Raw genomic sequence first — 23,063 nt, forward strand, 5'->3', positions numbered from 1 at the left:
AAAAATGAGCAGAGGGAATAGATAGGCTCAACAAAAAATAAGGAAGAAATAAAAAAGAACAGCAACTCAGAGATCACACAGTAGGCAGTCAGGTCACAGGCACCGAAACAAATCTCAAGTTTTCAATAGCATGCACTAAGGCAAGTGGAGATTTGTTCTATCATTCCCCTGTACCATTTTTAACAGCATGACATCTCTGGTTCCTGCTACCCATTTATTGAACTAGAAAGGGTTTGTTGAGTTTGAGATTAAAAGCCCTTTCTCTTTGCTAAAATCCATGGGGTCTAAGAAGCATTTTTCCTGACTTTTTAGCGATAAATTTTTTTTTTACAGATTTGCCCAGAAATGGAACTATCTTTGTATCTGAGTTTAATTGTTCTAAATTGAGGCTCCTTTTTCATATCAATTTTATAACCTATATTCAAACTAATTGAAATTGATTTTTATAAAGCTAACTGCTTTTGAGACCTTCAGCACATCCAGAAGTGAAATATAATTATAGCATTTAAGAATCCAGGTTTAGAATCAGAGAATTGTGAATCTGGACCTTTGACCACTACCCATCAGCTATCTGATTGCAACTGTCTCCAAATCCTGGCTGTCTCCTCTGTGAAGTGGGAAATCACAGCCAATCCTATTCAATAGAATGACTCAAGATTATGACAGATCCTGCATGTAAAGTACCTGTCATGGAAGCTGTCACGTGAAAAGTGCTATAAAGATGGCCACTGAAACTGCCCTAATCACCGACCCCAGGAGCATAAGCTTCCCTGCATAGCAAATGCAGCTGCCATTCTTAAACAAATCCCACTTCCATTTGGAAGGCAATTCTTACCTGCAAGAATTACAAGGGAATGATATAAGGTAGACCAACTAAGTACAAAATTATACACATTCAAAAGATGACTTTTGTGTGCTAGAAGCATGGGGATCTGCTCAGTATAAAATTAAACTGTTCTGGAAAGATGGACAGTGGAGAGAGAGATAAGGAGGTCTGCATACATTTTGTTACTGGCTGGAAAGATGGCAGACTCCTCAGTGAAAAGCAGGCCTGGAATATGGTATGACAGTGGGACTCTGTGGGTAGATCTAATGCCTAGAAGAGCCATTGGCAAGAATAGAGTATGACCCCACTGAATTAGTAAAAAATCAGGTCAGATTGCAAAGAACTACAAGAAAATCTGGATTACATTTGAAAAATAATGCTGTATGAATAGGCTTCTAAGGAGCTAAGTGGAAGGGGGTTGATCTCTTCATCCCTAAATATTTCTGTCACTAAACCACATCATGTCATCATGACATCTTCTATAAAGTGAGTTCCACTACATTTTATCCACATGTCAGGAAAGAAGCTTCTTATTTTGAACCAGTAAAATCACTTACAAAATCTCTGGGAATGACATATAGTAAGATTCATTTTTTTTTACCAGAAAAAGTAGGAGCATAAAATGATAGCATACTTCCTCCCTGAGTGGGAAGAAAACTTTCTCTAATGTCAGAGTGATTTGGAATACCTTCACTCTGACCAGAGTGACTAAACATGATTCCCTTGTAGAGAAGATTCTGTTTGCTATTTCACCTGAAAGAAGAAAGCCCCTAGATGACTTCCTGTGAGAGTGGACCTTGAAAGAAGATCAGACAGCAAATCCTAATGGGAATCCTCCAGGAAAGCTGGAATCTACAGGACTCTATTCCAATGGTTTCTCTCATTTTGGAAGTAGTTTTCTCAACCTGCTAGATTCCTCAGCTGAACTACTTTGGACAGTCTAGTTCCTCTTTGTGTGGGACTGTCTCAAATGGAGCATGATATCAAAGATTCTGGGCTCCTACAAACTACATTCTAGGAGCATCTTACATGTTGAGCTACAAAACTACCTCTAACTTTTTCCCTGCTGTGCAGTCCCTCTCAAGATGAATCCTCCAGTTAGCCTGTTTCCTAGTGTCACTCACTCAAGAACTCTCTTAGCACAAAGCTAATGTGCTCATCAGCAAACTAACTAGCTAATTAATCCATTGCCAGAATACTTCTTTAAGATATGTCTAAGTCAGATGCTTCGATTCTTGTTCTTGCCCTTCACATTTCATTGTGGCTGGTTTGATTGGAGTAAAATGAACAAACAAAAAAGACAGAAAACTACCACAGTTGGTTCTCATTGAGATGACTGTGAATCAAGGTGACTTGTATCCATGACCTGGAAAGCCTACATTCTGACACCTAAAATGAAACAATGTCCTTTTTTGAGAAAGATATTCAATGCTTGTTTTTATTATCAAGGAAAGGAAAAGAAAGGAAAGGAAAGGGGAAAGGGCAAAGGGGAAAGGGGAAAGTGAAAGAGGAAAAGGGAAAGGGAAAGGAAGGAAAACTATCTTGAAAACTTGGAGTCTATCATATCCACCTACCATTTTTTTTGCTCCAGATATCCAGGCACAAGTAAATAGATCACATTTTAAAAACAAACTTAAACCACAGTGATGTTATTTGGAGATTGCTCAAGATAAGCAGAGCAAAAGCTAGAGTGTGGTTTTTCAAGATTAAAATGTTGTTTGCTATCATAAACAGTGGAAAGTGAAGGTTGCTACCTGACAGCCCTGTTTTTATAAGATGTGTGTGTAGGAGCTGAAACATTGAAAATGATGTATCTTTGTGTGCAATGATGATGACATGTTCCTAATATAAGGTGAACTGGCTTTGAACTTATGAGATGGAGCTCTGAAGCTTCACCTCTGAGATGTGTGTCCTTGGGCAAGTAACCTCACATTATCCCAGCTCTCTGATCCATAAACCGGTTTTGTATGGATGAAATGGGCTAATATAATATGGTTAGCTCAGTTCCTGGCAGCTAAAAATCACTTTGATGTTAGATGTTACACCTTCTGCTGTTTTATGGCAAGAGAAGCTGAAATGACAGCTCTATCATCATCATCATCTTCTTCTTCTTCATTATTATTATTATTATTTGTCAGTTGTGGGGCTTGAACTCAAGGACTGTCCCTGAGCCTCTTTGTGCTCAAGGCTAGCACTCTACCACTTGAGCCACTTCTGGTTTTTGAATGGTTAATTGGAGATAAGTCTCACAGGGATTTTTCTGCCAACCTGACTTCGAATCATGATCCTCAGATCTCAGCCCCCCTAAGTAGCTAGGACTACAGGTATGAGTCTCCAGCACCCAGCTGACAGCTCTATTATTAAGAGAAAAAAAACCTTAGCTATCTTAGGTGTAACTACTCTGTTTCAGAGTGAGATTCAAACTCAATGAAACGTTTTCTCAAAAGGGAGGCAGGGAAGAAACATTGTTCATCATTAATCAAACACTCTCATTTTTGTAACTTCTCTTTGAATGTTTTCTTTTAGGATATTAAAATGATTCTGCAGAGGAATGAACACATTCAAGGAAGTGATAGAGAGAGGTCACCTTCAAGAGTTACAGAGGAAAAGAAATGAAGATGAATGAATGTGATTTTTTAAACATAATTTAGCAATGAATCTTCTGAAAATTAAGTGTGACTGTGGTGTGTGTCATACTGTTTGAGATGTGACTCCTGCAGTTCACGGGGTGAGGGGGAGGGGAAGGAAATGCCTGAAAAGGAAATCTTGCTCAATGATCAGTCATCAGCCTTGAAGAAAGTGCAAATACCCAAAGTAAGCAAAGCAGCATTTTGAAGTCATTCTGAAAATAGAAAATACCAGAAACATTACTGAGAGAATTCCCCCAGGAGAAGTAGCTATGTTAGGTGAAAACCCTGAATAAAAGTTCCCCCAAATTCCTACCAGGAAAGAACTGCTCTGTACAAACCCCCTCGCTCCTCATGCTATAAAACAAGGTGCATTTCAGTGTTCCAGGAGAAGCCTTCTTTATCAAGCTGCTAGTACCCTTGGGCCCCTTTTGCCTATTAATAATTAATTTCTTTAGCAGAAGGTTTTCTTCATGTACAATAGTACTTGTGCAAGTGTGCTGATTGGTATTGATCAGGCGTATTGATCAATACGAGAGTGAACATCAATGACATATTTTGAGAAAGTGTCTTAAAAAATTGAGTGGGGATGGAAGTCCATTGTCTGGGCTTCCCTGGCCTCTCGGTGGGGCGGGTTACAGGATGCCAATTCTGAAGGTCGCTTGGGAGATCTACTCTGTGTATTCAGCTTCCCAATGCCCCAGAGGTCTGGCACCTGATTTCTCTATCCACAAGCCAGAATGTGGATGACTCACCCACTTGTGTGACTTGATGGGTGTAACTGCGGCTGAGAGTCTTGACACTTCCATTCCTGACCTCCTCTGAAATCCTCTAAAATCTCTGTCTTCATATTCATAGGCAGTGTTTATGCCAAATTCACCAGGTGTGGGATGGAATTCTGCTCTCCCTCCTGCTCCTCTGCATTTTCCCCTATTAAAGCAACTCAGTCTTACTATTCTACCCAAAGACCTTGAAGTCATCCTTCCCTTGACTCTTAGCTCCACTCCAGCAGCACATAGCGTCCCAATGTATCTATCCTCAAATCTTCCTTACTTTCATCACAAGAATACTGCTCCAAAATCCCATCATATCCTGCCTGGATCTTTGCAGCAGTTCCCCATCCTTGTTCCCACAGCAGCTAGACAAGAGATTCTTCAGTGCAAGTCATGCCATACTCTCTTCCTTTCCCACCCCTCTATTGGCATGTTATCTAGAGCAGGTTCTTACCTGGACATTATTATCCCTGCATCCTCTCTGATCTCACCTGCCATTTCCCCCTATTTCTCTCTATTTAAACAACAAGCCCACCTAACTTGTCACAGAAGATACCAGGCACCCTCCTGCCTCAGGCCCTTTGCATTTGCTCCTCTCCCTGGTTGGACAGATTTTACTCCAGTGCCTCTGGATGGTTTGTCACATGACTTCAAGTCTCTGTTCAAATGACACTTTATTTTCTAAAGCTTTCCTTCACCAGGTAATACAAAACAGGAACAAGGCATCTTATCAACACCACATACTTTCTAACTTTTCTTCATTGCATTTACCAATTTCTGCAAAGTTAAGGTTTATTCTATTGTCTGTCAATCCAATGGGTTGCAAGCTCCACAATCATCCTTCTTTCCTTTCTTCTTTTCTTCCATCTGTCCTCCTCTTTTCTTCCCCTCTTTTCTCCCTCTTCCTTCCTTTCTTCTTTCTTTTCTTTCTTTCTTTCTTCCTTCTTTTCTTTCTTTCTTTCTTTCTTTTTTCCTCCTTCCTTCCTTCCTTCCTTCTTTATTTCTTATTTTTGCATTTCTTTACTATTGTGCCTAGTACCTAAAACTAAAACCATAACCAGCAGATCTGGTCATAGTGAGCCTCTCTATCATAACAATGTATCCACTGTCTCATATTGACCATTTATTATTTCCTTTTGCTATCATTTCCACAGTATTAAAATTACATTTTTCCTACTGTCCTATAGGTCCTATTTCCATGAAACCTCAGTACATTCTGGTGAAAATTAAGTTTAGAAAAGTTATATAGCTCATTCAGAGTCACAGAACTGATAAATAGCCATAGACTAGAAACCTAATTCTAACCCCCAAAGCCATCATTTTACCTAATTTTCTACATTTAGGTACACATAAGCAATTAAACAAAGAATGAAAGAAATATGGCTTCATGGTATTTAAAAGCAAAATGAAATCTTTTATAAACTAAGCACAATCTAATTTGCTGTGCTATGTGTCTCCTAATGAATATCTTCAGGCTATCAGTAATAGTATGATAACTGAGTTAAATGATCAATTTCTTCTGGTCTGCTATGGTGAGACCTCAACAGCAAACTGTGCCTGGTTCTTGGGCATACATCGCATCACATGCACACACTATATACAGAGAAGTTGGTTCCATATAAACATAAACATCGCATATACTTTTGCACACACATGCTTTATTCAGATAGGCAGAAACTCAAAACTCCTTAGCCTTTGCCTTGAGAAGCAAAGCAAAGCTTCAGATTAGAGAACCACAGAGCCATCTCTAACCATTTCTAAAGGTGTTTAAGTGAAGTGTCTTGTCTCTGCTCTCCAGGGATGAGCCAACATGAACCGTGATTGGAATTGATTGGAATTCCATGAGCTCTTCCTTGCCAGATGCACAGAGTGTGGGAGAGTGGGGATATGATGTGGCAAAGATGGGAATGGCCATGATAGAAGCCCAGTGCTTCACCCTTTGTTGTTTCAAAGAAATTCCATAGTCCCTCCTCAATGAACACTTTTCATTCCGTCTTTATTGAATAAGAATCTCTCCCTCTCTGGAACACTTTGACTATACTTATACCACCATTTGAGCATTCCATGATCCTCATACTAGAAGTAACTTGGAGCCCAAAATCATACAGCAGTCACTTGGCTGGTTTCCTGTTCAAGGCAGACTGGAGTTACCTGGGGGAGATTACAGTGGGAGTGAAGGGAATAAAGTTATTCAATTAGCACTTGGCAGAATGACCTGTGGTATCACACATCTGGGAAGTTCACTGGGAGGAACTCCTCCTCTTAACCTCCAGTTTTGATTAATAGCAATAGCTATTGTTCTTATAGTCACCTGAGCTCAAAACCTCAGTGCTGGCTGTATCATAATCCCTAACTTCAAACCATGCTACAGATTCAAAGTAATGAATATAACATGATACTGACACAATAACAAACAGATTAATGGAATATGGAGATGACGCAGAAATAAGACCATCCAATCAGATAGCTATGCCATCTGATTTTCAACAAGGGCACCAAAAGTTCATGTTGGAGAAAGATAGCCTTTTCAACAAATAGTGCTGGGAAAATTGGATGTCCTCATGCAGAAGACTGAAAGTGGGTTCCTACCTCTTAACTTTTGTGTATACACAAAACAAATTGCAAATGTGTCACAGATCTTAATGAAGACCTAAGAATTTGAAACTGTTCCATGAAAATACTTCAAGATATAGGAAGATATAATAAGAATAGGTAATATTCTCTTAATAAAATAAAGTTTTTCAGAAAGTAAGAATAAGAATTGAAAACTGGGATTGCATCAAGTGTAGTTTATGCACAGCAGAGGAGGTAATTATAAAGATCAGAAAACCTACAGAGAAAAACCCTTTACCAGTTATTCATAGAATAAAGGGTGTTTATCTAGAATATATAAAAAGCTCTAAAAATTAAACAGCAAAAGAATAAATAATCCAATTAAAATAGACAAATGAGACATTTCAAAAGAAGGACAAATGGCTAACATATGAAGTAATGCTCAACATCCATAGACATAAAAGAAATGCAGACCAAAACAACCTTGACATGCCATCTCATCCCAGCCAGAATCATTATCATCAAGAAAATAAATACTGTCAAGGATGCAGAAAACCATTACTCTGATTAAAATATGGCAAATATCATAGTAAAACCTCTTGGTACAATTGATATGCACTTAGAAAATAAATGACATGAAAGTAAAACAGGTCCTGTTTGTGTGTGGGAAATCAGTGGAGTTGTAAGGGTAAAAAGCAAGAGTGAATGCTGGAGAGGATGGTCAAAACACAATAGCCCTTACTATTATTATATGAAAACTGGAGGAAAGTTTTTGCGAAGTGGGAGGAGATAGAGTGATGTTGGTGGGATGCATTATATTCACCTGTGGAAATGTCACAATGAAACCCCTCTTGGAAATTAGTGTATGCTATAAAAATTCATCAACAAAACAGAGGGAGAGAGAAAGACGTACTCTTATATACTGTTTTGATGCACGAATGTAAATTAGTGTAGCCACTAGGAGATCAGTATGGAGAGTCCTTAAAAAACTTAAAAACAGAACTCCTGTATCACCTTTCTAGAATGTTCCGGGGCATATTTCCAAAGGAGGGTATGTCAATATAATAAAGATACCAACACCTCTGTGTTTATAACAGTATCCTGAACTATAGCCAAAATCAGAAGTCTAGAGGTCCATCAACTAATGATCTATAAGGAAAGTGTGATATAGACAAACAGATGGATAGATAGATAGAATATTGTTCAACATTAAAAAGAATGATCCTGCAAATTGTCATTTGCAAGAAAAATATATCATCATGTTAAGTGACATAACTAGAGCAAGTAAGAGAAAAACCACATGTTCCCTCTCGTATGTGGAATCTAGTCCTTAAAAAATAAATGACAGGTCGTGTTTATAGGTGGGCAACAACAGGTGAGGGAGACAAGCAAAAGGAGAGGTGAAGGGGGGTTGATATGGTCAAAGTACTTCATACATATCTATGAACATAGAACAATGAAATCTGTTGAAATAATGGAAGGAGGATCAGAATGTGGCTTCATGGCAGAGTGCTTGCCTCGCATGCATGAAGCACCACATAAGCACAAAAAGGTGGAAGTGGCGTTGTGGCTCAAGTGGTACACTGCTAGCCTTGAGCCGAAGAGCTGAGGGACAGCACTCAGGACAGAGTTCAAGCCCCATGACCAAAAATAAATAAACAAAATAAATCATACGCTTAAAAAAGAGTCTATTACAATCAACTCTATGGTATCTGGAATCTCATTTAATTCTAAAGAGGTCAGTCATATAGAACCCAATGGTCTCAGCCTAATCCTTCTGCTCCAAATCCATCTTCCTAAACAAAGTGCCTGCCTCTGCTTCAACACCCTTTAAAACAGCTTCCATCTCCTCTCACAGTTTACTGGATTTGACTCAATCACAAATTCATGCTGCCTGCTGGCATGAATCCTTCTATCTCCAATAGTTTGTTTTCTGGTTTGTTAAACATTTTTTTTCCTGACACATCTTCTAATTAAAACTTAGGGGCATCTCTGAATGGAATAAACAAGTCCTCAGGCAGATTCTTAGCATAAAGACAAGGTAAAAAATTTGTCCTCAAGCTTGTTTCAAAACAAATCTGGAAAGAGATGTCACTCAAGTCTTGCGGCTTCTGTTCAAAGCCCCAAAGGGCCACATAGAGGCTCAAAGGGGCGCATGGGGCTCAAAAGGCGCCTGGAGCTTTTAAGCTCCAAACACAAGCTGCCCTATCTCTATTCACCTCACACTAACCACAGGAGACAGCGACACTGCACACGGTCCCTGAAAGAGTCTCACCTTGCTGTGCCCCCACTAACCAGGCTGAAACCACAACATCCTCCCTGTGTAGGGCAGACATCACCATGCACCTTGGAGGCGGAGGGTTTACCTTTCATCTCCCACCACTTTCTTTCTTTGGGCCCATTTCATGGCAATGTTCCTCTACACCAAGTGTAGTATCTGCCATGTTGCTCCATTTTAAACTAAGACAAGGTTGCTTTGGTTCAGAAGGCAACGCTTAGCTTCCTTTATGAAATTGGTGCTTTATACTAGCAAAAATACTTTCAAATACTAATACTTCACTCATAAAAAGTGTGCTGCTACTTTTTAAGGGAAGTATCTTTCTCTAAGTTGGTAACTCTATTTCTAAATTACTGTATTTCTCTAAAGAAGATAGAAGTTGCAGACAGGAAATGATGGTTATTTATTGGATATTTGGCATGTGCCAGATACTATTTTAAGGACTTTAGAAGAATTCTCCCATTTAATCCTCATTGAATGGCACAGGAAGCTTTTTAATGTGGGAATGTAACTATCCTCATGATGTAGCAAAGGGACATAAGATATAAAGGGCATAAGAGGCTCAGCTATTTCAGAAAGCTAGAAAGAAGAGAGTATGATTGTAACTCAGAAAGGAATCTGTCTCCTGAATCTGTGCTGGACTGGACCACTCGGTCACCTGAGCAGAAGGGAGGCATTTCCAGATATAAGCAAGTGCATGAAGTTCCCAAGACTGTCACTGACCTAGGGCTGAGTTGGACTTTCCAGGACTTAGTCTTTTAATTATCTGCGACTCAAGACAGAACTTTGCATTGGAACTTTAGCTGGAAAAATCAGACTTCATTAACTGACATTGATTTCTTGTAGCTCATTTGTCTTGGTTAATCTGCGTTCCCAATGGTGTCTGTCCCAGACCCTTACTCTGAGCTCCCGTTTCTGACCAACAGTCCCTCAATTTGTCTATCTGGCCTTCCATTACATGTGGTCTACCATTACCCAGACTCTCAGCTCAGTAAGAAGGACCTGCCATTTACAATATGATCTGTCCCCACATATTAATGTGAGATCTGGTCCCAGTGCATCAGTGTTGGGAAGAGGTGCCTTTAAAAGGTGATGGAAAATGTCTCTAAGAGGGATTGTGTATTGGAATGAGACTGTAATGTCCCAGAAAACAGATGGTTAGAAAGTGAGCTTAGCTTCCATAGCTTGTCCTCTTGCTTCTTCATGCAATGTGTGACCTCTCTCACCCTGTCCCTCTCCCCACCTCTCCTCTATTCATCCATCCTACCTTGTGATGCCATCCACCACGTTATGTGACATAGCCTAAAGCCCTCACCAAATGCAGCCACATCATTTTTAGCATCCCAGCCTCCAGATCTGTGAGCCACGTAAACCTCTTTTCTTTCTAAATCATCTGTCATTCAGCATTCTGTTGCAGAAATGTAAGGAAAAAGAGTCTACACCCTTTGTCTGGATAAAAACTTTAGACAGATAACAGTGGAACAAATGAACCTCAGAATGTACTTTCCCATGAAAACTCTCCACTGCAAAGGAGTCGAGATATTCAAATGTTCTTCCGTGTATCTCTTGATTAAGCTCATGGTGAAATGAAAGTGCATGGGCCATAATTGAATTTCCCAGATTTCTTCAGCTGCATGATTATGAAACTGTTTGAACAAAAGAGTATCAGCTGAAAATAAATGCCATGATAAGGAGAGTTTTGGCAAATGGTCTCTCTTTTTTTTTCTATTGTTTTCCCATATTTTAAAGAAAATGCAAGGTAGGTTTCATTGTTTTTTTTTCTTTTTAGTAGAAGAAAACAGCACAAACAATGTAAGTAGCAATTACCCTCCATCTTAAATCCTAGAGAGGTCACAGGTATGCTGAGGGCTGTGTTACAGAGTACTTGGCTGTAACCAAATATCAGCTAGCCAGAAATTCTGATTGTTATGCAAAGTCTCCTACATTTTAAATATTTACCAATAAATTTATAACACTGTATAGTCCAACTTTGTGCAAAACAAGTACATCCATGAGGCTAGTGTGTATCCTGCGGCCTCTCAGTTTTTCCCTCTCAGCTTTCCACAGGGAATCACATGAAATAAGTGAGAGGAGTATGATCTTAATCTCTTGAGGCGTCAGGCAACTGCCTGCAAGTTCCTTAGTGTGGGGAGGACTTTGAACAGTGTACTTTTATCTAACTCTCAATGTTAACTGCAAAAATAAGTTGAAATGGAAAAGTCAGCACAACTTCCTATAGCTACCCCTTCCATTGCGATTAGCAATATACTAGCACTGAGGTAATGATTGCTGACGATCATATATCAATTATGATATGGTCTGGAAACTACACTGGCGGATCTATTTTCAATCTGGCTGCAGAGCTACATTATAAGGCATTCTAGTCTCTCACAGAAAATTCCAGGTCAGCAGATCAATCCTTATTATTATATATGAGATTGAAAATCAAATGGATATCCTAAAATCTTCATTGCCAGGAAGATAGCCCATCATTGTTCCCTCATCTTTTCTTCTTCATCGCTAACACCTGCCTAGTTCTCCTTACCCAACACACTTACAGGAAACAGCTTTGCAGTACCACTGGACCTGAGGATGGTGAATGGTCTTCTCCTCCCTCAGCCTTTCTGTGAGATCATGACTTGTTCTTTCCCAGGAAAGATGGAGGTGCTTGCCATTTTCTTCCCCAGAAACAAGAGCTTCTTATCCTTGAAATGTCCTCAAAAGCTGAGCAGATGAATCTACTTTCTACTATGGGTGGAACAAAACCCAGAAAGTAAAATCTTGGAACAAAATGTACCCCTAATGACCAGTAGCAAAATTCTATGACAATATCATGGTTATGGTGTTCTTGACAAATTGTTGTTCTTTTCTTTTCAGGCTTTGTTCCCACCCTTTGGGTTCTCCCATTTTTTTCAAAAAATATGGGAGATTTTCCTCCTATGAGCATCTTTTTTTGCCCTGTAGACATCCTCTTATAGTCAAAGTTGGAATTTGTGGGATGGAAGAAGAAAATCAATGAGGCATCTTTTTGGATAGAGGGAAAGAGCCCAGTCACTCTTTGAATATCATTCCCTTGCAGCAACACTAAGCTCTAGGTGAAATAGTTCCTTATCACTTGTTTAACTCTCCTCTTTTCTGAGGCCATGAGCATAAGGGGGATTTGGTAGAAGACAAATCTAATAGGATGATGCTAATAGAATGCTAATAGAAATGATATGTAAACAATAGGGGGAGTTTTGTTGTTTTTTAATGTGCTGTATGAAGTTATTTCTTTTTTCTTCCATTTTGTTCCTTTGTTTTATTCCCTGTTGTCACTACTTTTTTTATGTTGATGCCCTGTGCCTTGTATAAATATTTATCTGAGTTGGAGAAGGAAAGGGGGAATAACAAAAGGGCAAGACACTATGTTGGAAATAAACTTTACAACTTTGTGGGGGAGGGGATTCAGGGGAGGGAAAGTGGGAGAAAACAAGGGAAAGGATAACACTTTTCGACAAAAAATGTACTCTCAAAACCTTACTTGTGTAACTATAACCCCTCTGTACATCACCTTTACAATAAAATAAAATAAAATCTAAAAAATAAATTAACTTTCTGATGTTGAGAAATCTGACATTAATGTAAATTTCACAGTGGGCTGATAGGCACAATTCAAGCTGTAGAACCATACACCAGCTGGAAAGTTTCCTATACACTGACTCAAATTCTGCCTTGGCAAATGCTCCCTCACTGTTGTCATCACATTTTCATTTCCTCAAAAAGCAAGATATGTGGCTTGGAAATTTTTTCTCATACCACTACAGTTCTTAAAGAGGCGTACCATAACATGACAACACTAACAGTCATATGTAAAGAGTAACTGTGAGATCCCAGAACTCCTCTGCTCATCCAGATTGAGAATGGAAAGTAATTTTTACACTCACAAAGACTCTCTTTAAAATGTCTCTGAAGAGGAAAGAAGGATGTCCAATAGACACATGAAGAAATGCTCAACCTCCCTAGCCATAAAAGAAATGCAAATCAAAACAACATTGAGATACCACCTCACGCCAGTTAGAATGGCAAAAATCAAGAACTCTAATAACAACTGATGCTGGAGGGGATGTGGACAGAAGGGGAACCTTACTACATTGTTGGTGGGAGTGTAAACTTGTTCAACCACTTTGGAAAGCAGTATGGAGGTTCCTCAAGGAGGTTCCTCAAAAGACTCCACATAGAGCTCCCCTATGACCCAGCAATCCCACTTTTGGGCATTTAACCAAATGATCACAAACAAGGCCACACTAAAGCTACCAGCACGACTATGTTTATTGCAGCATTATTTACCATGGCTAAGATATGGAACCAACCCAGATGCCCCTCAGTAGATGATTGGCTCAATAAAATGCGGTATATATACACAATGGAATTCTATGCCTCCATCAGAAAGAATGACATTGCCCCATTTGTTAGGAAATGGAAAGACTTGGAAAAAATTATATTAAATGAAGTAAGCCAGGCCCAAAGAAACATAGGTCCCATGATTTCCCTTATTTGCAATAACTAGTACATGTCTGAGTCAAGCAGAAAAGGTCAGATAAGTTAATGTTAGAGAAATGAACCCTAAGATATATATTCAAACTTTTTTTTCTTTCAGGTGATTGTTTCTAACACATTTATAAAAATCAATGGCTTTTCTGTATGCCAACAATGAGAAAAGTGTGGCTGAAATTAGGAAAGCAACTCCATTTGTAATAGCCCCCCAAAAATAAAATACCTAGGAATTAACTTAACCAAAGAAGTGAAGGACCTCTATGATGAAAACTTTAAAATCTTGAAAAAGGAAATCAAAACAGAACTTAGAAAATGGCAAAACCACCCATGCTCCGGGATTAGAAAGATTAACATCGTGAAAATGGCAATACTTCCCAAGGCTATCTACAAATTCAATGCAATACCTATCAAAATTCCAACCTCATTCTTCAAGGAAATAGAGGAGGCAATCCGAAAATACATATGGAACAATAAAAGACCCCGAATAGCAAAAACGCTCCTCAATGGAAAGAACACTGCTGGAGGAATATCAATACCAAATTTCAAACTCTACTATAAAGCCATAGTAATCAAAACAGCTTGGTACTAGCATAAGAACTGACCGCAGGACCAATGGAATAGAATTGAAAACCCAGAAATGAACCTACAGACCTATAGCCAACTCATCTTCGATAAGGGAACTAAAATAATAGAATGGAAGAAAGACAGCCTCTTCAGTAAATAGTGCTGGCAAAATTGGTTAACTACTTGTAGAAAGCTAAAGCTAGATCCTTATCAGAATCAACTCCAAATGGATCAAAGACCTCGGAGTCAAAGCAGACACTCTGAAAACATTACAGGATGGAATAGGAGAAACCCTAGGTCTCCTTGGCTCAGGCCGAAATTTTTTGAATAGAGACCCGGAAACACAACAAATCAAAGAAAGGTTGGACAAATGGGATTGCATGAACTTGCAGAGCTTCTGCATGGCTAAGGACATAGCTAGCAAGATCAATAGAAAGACCACGGATTGGGAGAAGATCTTCACTAGCCATACAATGGACAAGGGTCTCATATCTAAAATATATTTGGAACTCAAAAAATTAAATCCCCCAACAACAAATCCTCAAAGAAACAACTGCCCAATAAATAAGTGGGCTAAAGACTTAAAGAGAAACTTTTCTGAAGAGGGAAGAAGGATGGCCAATAGACACATAAAGAAATGTTCAACCTCCCTAGTCATAAAAGGAATGCAAATCAAAACAACATTGAGATACCACCTCACTCCAGTTAGAATGGCAAAAATCAAGAACTCTAACAACAACAGATGCTGGAGGAGATGTGAACAGAAGGGAACCTTCTTCATTGTTTGTGGGAGTGTAAACTTGTTCAACCACTTTGGAAAAGACTTCAAGACTTCACATAGAGCTCCCCTATGACCCAGCAATCCCACTTTGGGGCATTTACCCAAATGTTTACAAACAAGACCACACTAAAGCTACCAGCACACCTATGTTTATGGCAGCATTATTTACCATAGCTAAGATATGGAACCAACCCAGATGTCCCTCAGTAGATGAATAGATCAAGAAAATGTGGTATATATACACAATGGAATTCTATGCCTCCATCAGAAAGAATGACATTGCCCCATTTGTTAGGAAATGGAAAAGCTGGGAAAAAATTATATTAAGTGAAGTAAGCCAAGCCCAAAGAAACATAGGTCCCATGGTTTCCCTTATTTGCAATATCTAGTATATGTATGAGTCAAGCAAGAAAGGTCAGATAATGTGATGTTAGGAAAATGAACCCTTAGATATGTATTTAAATGTTTTTTTCTTTCATGCATTTGTTTCTAATGCATCTATAAGACTGTTTCTTTGTTGCTTTGTATGTCCCTCCCCCACAGTATAACTCCTGCTTTCACTATATTTGATGTCGGTACAATTTGTGGAGGAGATGGGGAAAAACAAGTCGTTTAAGGATACAGGTGGACCCGTTGCAACAATGAGAAGTACAAGTTGTCATGTCGAAAACGAACTTTACAACTTTGGTGGGGGGGGGGAGAATTGGGTGGAGGGACAGGGGGAGGTTGGGAAGGGATGTGAAGGGTACACAAAGGAGGAAGCTGCAATGCTTGATAAAAAGTGTACTCATTATCTTGCCCATGTAATTGTAACCCCTCTGTACAGTATGTTCACAAAAAATAAAAATTAAAAAAAAATAAAAAAACACATTTATAAGATGATTTCATTGTTGCTTTGTATGTCCCTCCCCCATGGTATAACCCCTGTTTTCACTGTATTTGATGTTGATATAATTTGTGGAGGGGAAGGGAAAAAACAAATCGTTTAAATAGGGATACAGGTCGATCCATTGCAACAATGAGATGTACAAGTCGTTATGTGGAAAAACGAACCTTGCAACTTTGGTAGGGGGGAGGAGGATTGAGTGGGGGACAGGGGAGAATGGGAAGGGATGGGAAGAGGAAACAAAGGAGGAGGCTACAATTCTTGATAAGAAATGAACGCATTATCTTGCCCATGTAATTGTAACCCCTCTGTACAGTATTTTCACAATAAAAAAAGAATAGAAAAAAATGTTCAGATACTTTTATGTCCATAGAAGTTGAGCATTTCTTCATATGTCTATTAGCCATTCTTATTTCCTCTTCAGAGAAGTCTCTCTTTAAGTCGTTAGCCCATTTATTAATCAGACAGTTGTTTCTTTGAGGATTTGTTGTGGGGGGGAGGTTAATTTTTTTAGTTCTAAGTGTATTTTAGATATGAGGCCCTTGTCCATTGTATGGCTAGTGAATATCTTCTCCCAATCAATGGGCTTTCTATTGATCTTGCTAGGTCTGTCCTTCACCATGCAGAAGTTCTGAAGTTTCATGCAAATCAAAACAACATTGAGAATACACCTAACCCCAGTCAGAATGGCTATAATCAAGAAATCTAACAACAGATGCTAAAGGGGATGTGGCCAGAAGGGGACCCTCCTGCATTGTTGGTGGGAGTATAAACTTGTTCAACCACTTTAGAAAGCAGTATGGAGGTTCCTCAAAAGACTCCACATAGAGCTCCCCTATGACCCAGCAATGCTACTTTTGGACATTTACCCAAACAATCACAAACAAGGCCATACTAAAGCTACCAGCACAACTTTGTTATCATAGCATTATTATTCACTATAGCTAAGATATGGAACCAACCCAGATGCCCCTCAGTAGATGAATGGATCAAGAAAATGTGATATATATATATATAAATTCTATGCCTCCATCAGGAAGAATGACATTGTCCCATTTGTTAAGAAATGGGAAGGCTTGAGAAAAAAAATATACTAAGTGAAGTAAGCCAGACCCAAAGAAACATAGGTCTCATGGTTTCCCTTATTTGCAATAACTCGTATAAATCTAGGATAACCTTACCAGTCCAGTAGAAAAGGTCAAAACCTATGCACATATAACCATATAAGAGGATGCTAAATGAACCCCAAGATGGAGACACAAGAGCAATTATCCTTGTTGCTGTTATTTTTAATGTACTTATAAAGTACTATGTGATTTCTCTTGTTTCTTTCATATGTTCTTCCCATATGGTATAATCCCTGTTTTCACTGTATTTGATTCCAGTGCTCTGCATCTTGTACATACATTTTTCTAATTTGAGGAGGGGAAGGGAAATAACAAAACACTGAAACAAGGATGCAGGCTGACCCACTGTAACAATGAGATGTACAAGACACTATGTTAAAAATGAACTCTACAACCTCAGCAGGGGGGAAGGGAGGAGTTAGTGAGGTGGGGATGGAAAGGATGGCTGAGGAAAAACAAAGGAGGGCGTACGTAACAATGCTCAAGAGGAAATGTACTCTTGACCTTAATCATGTAACTGCAACCCCTCTGTACAGTATCTTTACAATAACAAATATTTTTTAAAGTCCAGATACTGGGCTGACAATGTGGCTTAGTGGCAGAGTGCTTGCCTAGAATGCATGAAGTCCTGGGCTCAATTCCTCAGTACTACATAGACAGAAAATGCCAGAAGTGATGCTGTGGTTCAAGTGGTAGAGTGCTAGCCTTGAGCAAAAGAAGCTCAGGAACAGTGCCCAGGCCTTGAGTTCAAGCCTGGCAACAACAACAACAACAAAAATCCATTGAGATAGTGTATGCACATGGAAAAGCTCAATTTCACCCAAATGTTTGCAGATAAGTACATTTCCATCCCAGGATAGTCTAATAGTTCTCAAGTTCTTCACCCAAGAATCAGCCTCTATTACTGCCTTTTTGTCCTTCCAGGAAAGAAACATTTGATAAACCAACTTCCACCTAAATGAGTTGAAGCTTATTCAAAAGAGCAATTTTCAACTGGTAAAGTCACCCACCCTGTGGATGTTATTCAAAACAGATTACAGTGACAGACAGGGGAACAGTGCATCTGTGAGGCTACAGAGCTCACAGGGCTCCAGACAATGATGCTGATGATGGCCCATGAACCACATTTGGCACAACTAGTATTTAGAAAATTACATTGACTCTAAACTCATGCTAGTTGAACTGTAAAGTGAAGCAAGTTTTAAAATCAAAGTCATGTAAAATATATCAAAATTTAAAATACTTGAAGTCTTCAACTCAGAAGCTATAGCTATAAATATTGGTATCTGTAACTCTGTATATATAGAAAGCCAAACATGATAATTCTAACATTTAGGAAGCTGAGGTACAGGACCGAGAGTTCCAGGCCAACCTGGGCTACAAAGCAAGATCCTGAGTCAAAAATGTGTGTGATGGGGCTGGGAAGGTGGCTCTGTGGTAGAGCGCTTGCCTTGCATGCTCAAGGCCCTGGGTTCGATTCCTCAGCACCACATAAGAAAAAAGCCGGAAGTGGCGCTGTGGCTCAAGTGGTAGAGTGCTAGCCTTGAGCTGAAGAGCTGAGGGACAGCGCCCAGGCCCAGAGTTCAGGCTCCACGACCGGACCCAAAAAAAAAAAAATGTGTGTGAATACATACATATATTTGTATATTTATGAATGTATGTACATATGTATATTTGGTAATGGAAATAAGTGAGAAGATGAAAGGTCTATTTGTCAGGAATAATTGAATTAATTATATAATATTCCTTACAACAATCCTAAAGGAAAGAGAAAAAGACTTTAGAGGTAACTGCTTTATTTAGAGAAATTTCCACAAGGAATGTTTGACTATGTCTCAGGTAAAAATCTCAAGTAACTATAATGATCTTATAATAAAGAATTGAAGGACCTCTATGATGAAAACTTTAAAAACCTGAAAAAGGAAATCAAAACAGAACTGAGAAAGTGGCAAAAACCTCCCATGCTCCTGGATTGGAAGGATTAACATCGTGAAAATGGTAATACTTCCCATGGCTATCTAAAATTCAATGCAATACCTATCAAAATTCCAACCTCATTCTTCAAGGAAATAGAAGAGGCAATCCAAAATTTCATATGGAACAATAAAAGACTCCGAATAGCAAAAATGATCCTTAACAGAAAGAACAGTGCTAGAGGAATATCCATACCAAATTTCAAACTCTACTACAAATCCATAGTAATCAAAACAGCTTGGTACTGGCACAAGAACAGACCTCAGGACCAATGGAATAGAATTGAAAACCCAGAAATGAACCTACAGACATATTGCCATCTAATCTTTGATAAGGGAACTAAAAAAATAGAATGGAAGAAAGACAGCCTCTTCAGTAAATGGTGCTGGCAAAACTGGTTAATCACTTGTAGAAAACTAAAGCTAGATCTTTATATATCACCCTGTACCAGAATCAACTTCAAATAGATCAAAATCACCCTACATCAGAATCAACTCCAAATGGATCAAAGACCTCCAAGTCAAAGCAGACACTCTGAAAACATTACAAGGTGGAATAGGAGAAATCCTACGTCTCCTTGGCACAGGCCGAAATTTTCTTAATATAGACCCAGAAACACAACAAATCAAAGAACGGTTGGACAAATGGGATTGCATGAACTTGCAGAGCTTCTGCATGGCAAAGGACATAGCTAGCAAGATCAATAGAAAGCCCACGGATTGGGAGAAGATCTTCACTAGCCACACAACTCACAAATATAATATACCTGGAAATAAAATATACCTGGAACTCAAAAAATTAAATCCCCCAACAACAAATCCTCAAAGAAACAACTGCCCAATAAATAAGTGGGCTAAAGACTTAAAGAGAAACTTTTCTGAAGAGGAAAGAAGGATGGCCAATAGACACATGAAGAAATGCTCAACCTCTCTAGCCGTAAAAGAAATGCAAATCAAAACAACATGGAGATACCACCTCACCCCAGTTAGAATGGCTATAATCAAGAACTCTTATTAAACAACAGATGCTAAAGGGGATGTGGCCAGAAGGGAACCCTACTGCATTGTTGGTGGGAGTGTAAACTTATTCAACCACTTTGGAAAGTAGTATGGAGGTTCCTCAAAAGACTCCACATAGAGCTCCCCTATGACCCAGCAATCCCACTTTGGGCATTTACCCAAATGATCACAAACAAGGCCACTCTAAAGCTACCAGCACAACTATGTTTATTGCAGCATTATTTACCATAGCTAAGATATGGAACCAGCCCAGATGCCCTTCAATAGATGAATGGATCAAGAAAATGTGGTATATATACACAATAGAATTCTATGCCTCCATCAGAAAGAATGACATTGCCCCATTTGTTAGGAAATGGAAAGGCTTGGAAAAAATTATATTAAGTGAAGTAAGCCAGGCCCAAAGAAACATAGGTCCCATGGTTTCCCTTATTTATAATAACTGGTATATGTCTGAGACAAGCAGAAAAGGTCAGATAAGTTGATGTTAGGTGAAATGAACCCCAAGATAAGTATTTAAATGTTTTTTTCCTTCTTGCGATTGTTTCTAACATATTTGTAAGATGATTTCTTTGTTGCTTTGTATGTCCCTCCCCCACGGTATAACCCTGCTTTCATTGCATTTGACGGTGGTATAATTTGTGGAAGGGAAGGGGAAAAACAAATCGTTTAAATAGGGATACAGGTGGAAACAATGAGATGTACAAGTCATTATGTCGAAAAACAAACTTTACAACTTTGGGGGGGAGGGGAGGATGAGAAGGTATGGGAAGGGGAAACAAAGGAGGAGGCAACAATGCTTGAAAAGAAATGTACTCATTACCTTTCCCGTGTAATTGTAACCCTCTGTATGGTATTTTCACAATAAAAAATTTAAAAAAATAAAAAAATGTATTATAGAATCACAATAATATTAAAATATTTATTAAGGTTCATAAAATAAAAGACAAGTAACTTCATATATGTGGGTTTACATGTATTTATTATGTAATGTTTTACACATGAGTATGTTACTCTATAAGCATATAGATAAACATGGAACATGAGAACTAAGATATTAATCTAAATTTAAGAAATAGAAGTTAATTTTATGAGAAAGGGCTAACAAAATGTAAGAGGACAATTCCACTAAAGTATTAGTGTGGAATTGTACTTGGAAGATAATTATCCAAAGATGTCCAAGTGGCCAATGAAGATAGGAGAGAATGTTCAACATCCTTAGTCATCAGAGAAATGTAAATTGAAACTATATTGAGATTCTATCTCACTCAGTTAAAATAGTTACAAAAATTGCCAGAAATAATGTGGAGGAAAGGGACCTTATTACTGTTGTAAATGAGTTCAGATGCTGCAGAAGTCGCTATGGAGGGTCATTTGAACAGCAAAAACTACCAAATAATTTACTTACCATACTCTGGGACATATATGCAAAAGAAAATAAGTCAGCATACTATAGAGATGCCTGTACATCCATGTTTACTGAAGCATTATTAACAAGAGCCAAGTTACAGAATTATCCCAGGTGCCCATAAACAGATGAACTAATAAACAATGTGATACATACATACACAATGGGATTTATTCAGCCATAAAAAAGAATTAAAATCATGTCATTTGCAGGGAAATGGGTGGATCTGGAGATCATCATGTAAAATGAAATAGGCAAAACTCCAAACACAAGCATGTTCTCTTACTATGTGTGGAATGCAGATTTTAAAAGAAAAACAAGACATGAAGTAGAAGAAAAACTATTTGAGAAGAGAAAGGGAATCACTGGGAGAGGAAATAAGCTGTTAATATAAACAAATATGATCAAAATATATTCTATGCATGTATAAAATGTAATGGTGAAAAACATGACAGTGAATTTAAAAGACATAAACCTAAAATGAAAAAATTATATCTAAGTATGCCTGTACACATAGAAATTAGAAAAACATTTCATTTGTCATCAAAAACAAAACAATGAATACATTTTAAAGAAAAGACAGGTTACTTCAGTATTCTCAGAACACAATCTTTCTCAATGTATTAAAAAGACGTTGATATGAATATTTGAAAATTCTTTCTTAGCTCCTTGGCTTAAATAACAGTTTGGGGTTTGACTGGTCTGGGCAGGAAAAAAAATTCAGTGGAGACTGATATATGGATAATGATCAGGAAGGCTAAGATTTGGGGGTACTCCCAAAACAGTTCTAAAGATATGCATGATAGTAACCATAATTAAATAAATCCCTTAGAGGTCTACCTTGAGAGGATATTGGATTCCTCTTATGACAGCTCAGAAGTTGCCACCTATCAATAATACCTTTGTCAATGTCTGTTCTTTTCTCTACTCCAAACTCTGAAGGAAGAAGTATCACATTACCAGTACATTTCCCACCTTATGGAGACTGTGGGTAGATTACCAAAGCATGTAGGTCACAAGCAATTTGAAGTATTTTTCTCCTCTAAGTGAAGAAGCATTATTTTTTCCTCCTCACCACTTACCCACATCTAAACACAATCAGATATCTAAAATACACATATTGCAGATCAGCTAGAAAAAAACTTGCATTTTGTTTTGAAGATTTTCAGATAATATCAAAGACTGTTTCCAAGCCACAGTCCTACTTTTACAGTCCAGGGTAAGGCTTTAACTATTTAAGAAACCAATTAAATTTAGGTTTCACTTTGTGCAACATCTACAACTTATTTTGGTTGTTACTTTTATCAATTTTTATAACCAGTGTTGATGGGCAGTGTACTTTCCACTTATGGTTTGTTAAAGAGGTTCTGTTCCAACTGGTGTTCAAAAGTACCTGGTGCCACCAAAGTGTAAGTGTTTAGTCTTATTTGATAAATAACTTTACACCTTTCTCACCTCCATGTTTGGGAACCAAATTTCATATGCAAAATAGGAAGATTTCAAGTCTTCATGGATAAAATGCTAAGGGCCATTACCAGCAATAATTGAGAGAGTCATTGCCACTAATCCATCACTAATTTTTCTTGTAATCAAATACTGACCTACAAGTGGGCAGCTAGTGCCCAGGCCTACCTGCTCCCTGAGGTATTTGCTACACTAGAAAGATTGCTGTCCCACTCCATGTTCTCCTCAGCATCTGGAGAATATTAAGGTC

At 38.4% G+C, this 23,063-nt stretch overlaps 1 protein-coding gene across 3 annotated transcripts in view; it reads left to right on the forward strand.

Annotated features, from left to right (window-relative positions):
- Spef2 (sperm flagellar 2) overlaps positions 1–3,867 on the forward strand; it is a 160,717-nt gene extending 156,850 nt beyond the window's left edge. For all 3 annotated transcript variants that reach the window (XM_070041026.1, XM_070041023.1, XM_070041024.1), the window contains exon 36: positions 3,353–3,867. In XM_070041026.1, the coding sequence (XP_069897127.1) occupies positions 3,353–3,442 (90 nt within the window). In that variant the 3' untranslated portion in view covers positions 3,443–3,867. The remainder of the gene's footprint in view (positions 1–3,352) is intronic.
- The last annotated feature ends 19,196 nt before the right edge of the window (positions 3,868–23,063 follow it).

Source organism: Dipodomys merriami, unplaced genomic scaffold (genome assembly GCF_024711535.1).
Source record: "Dipodomys merriami isolate MVZ:Mamm:240054 unplaced genomic scaffold, mDipMer1.0.p SCAF_30, whole genome shotgun sequence".
NCBI classification, from domain to species: Eukaryota; Metazoa; Chordata; class Mammalia; order Rodentia; family Heteromyidae; genus Dipodomys; species Dipodomys merriami.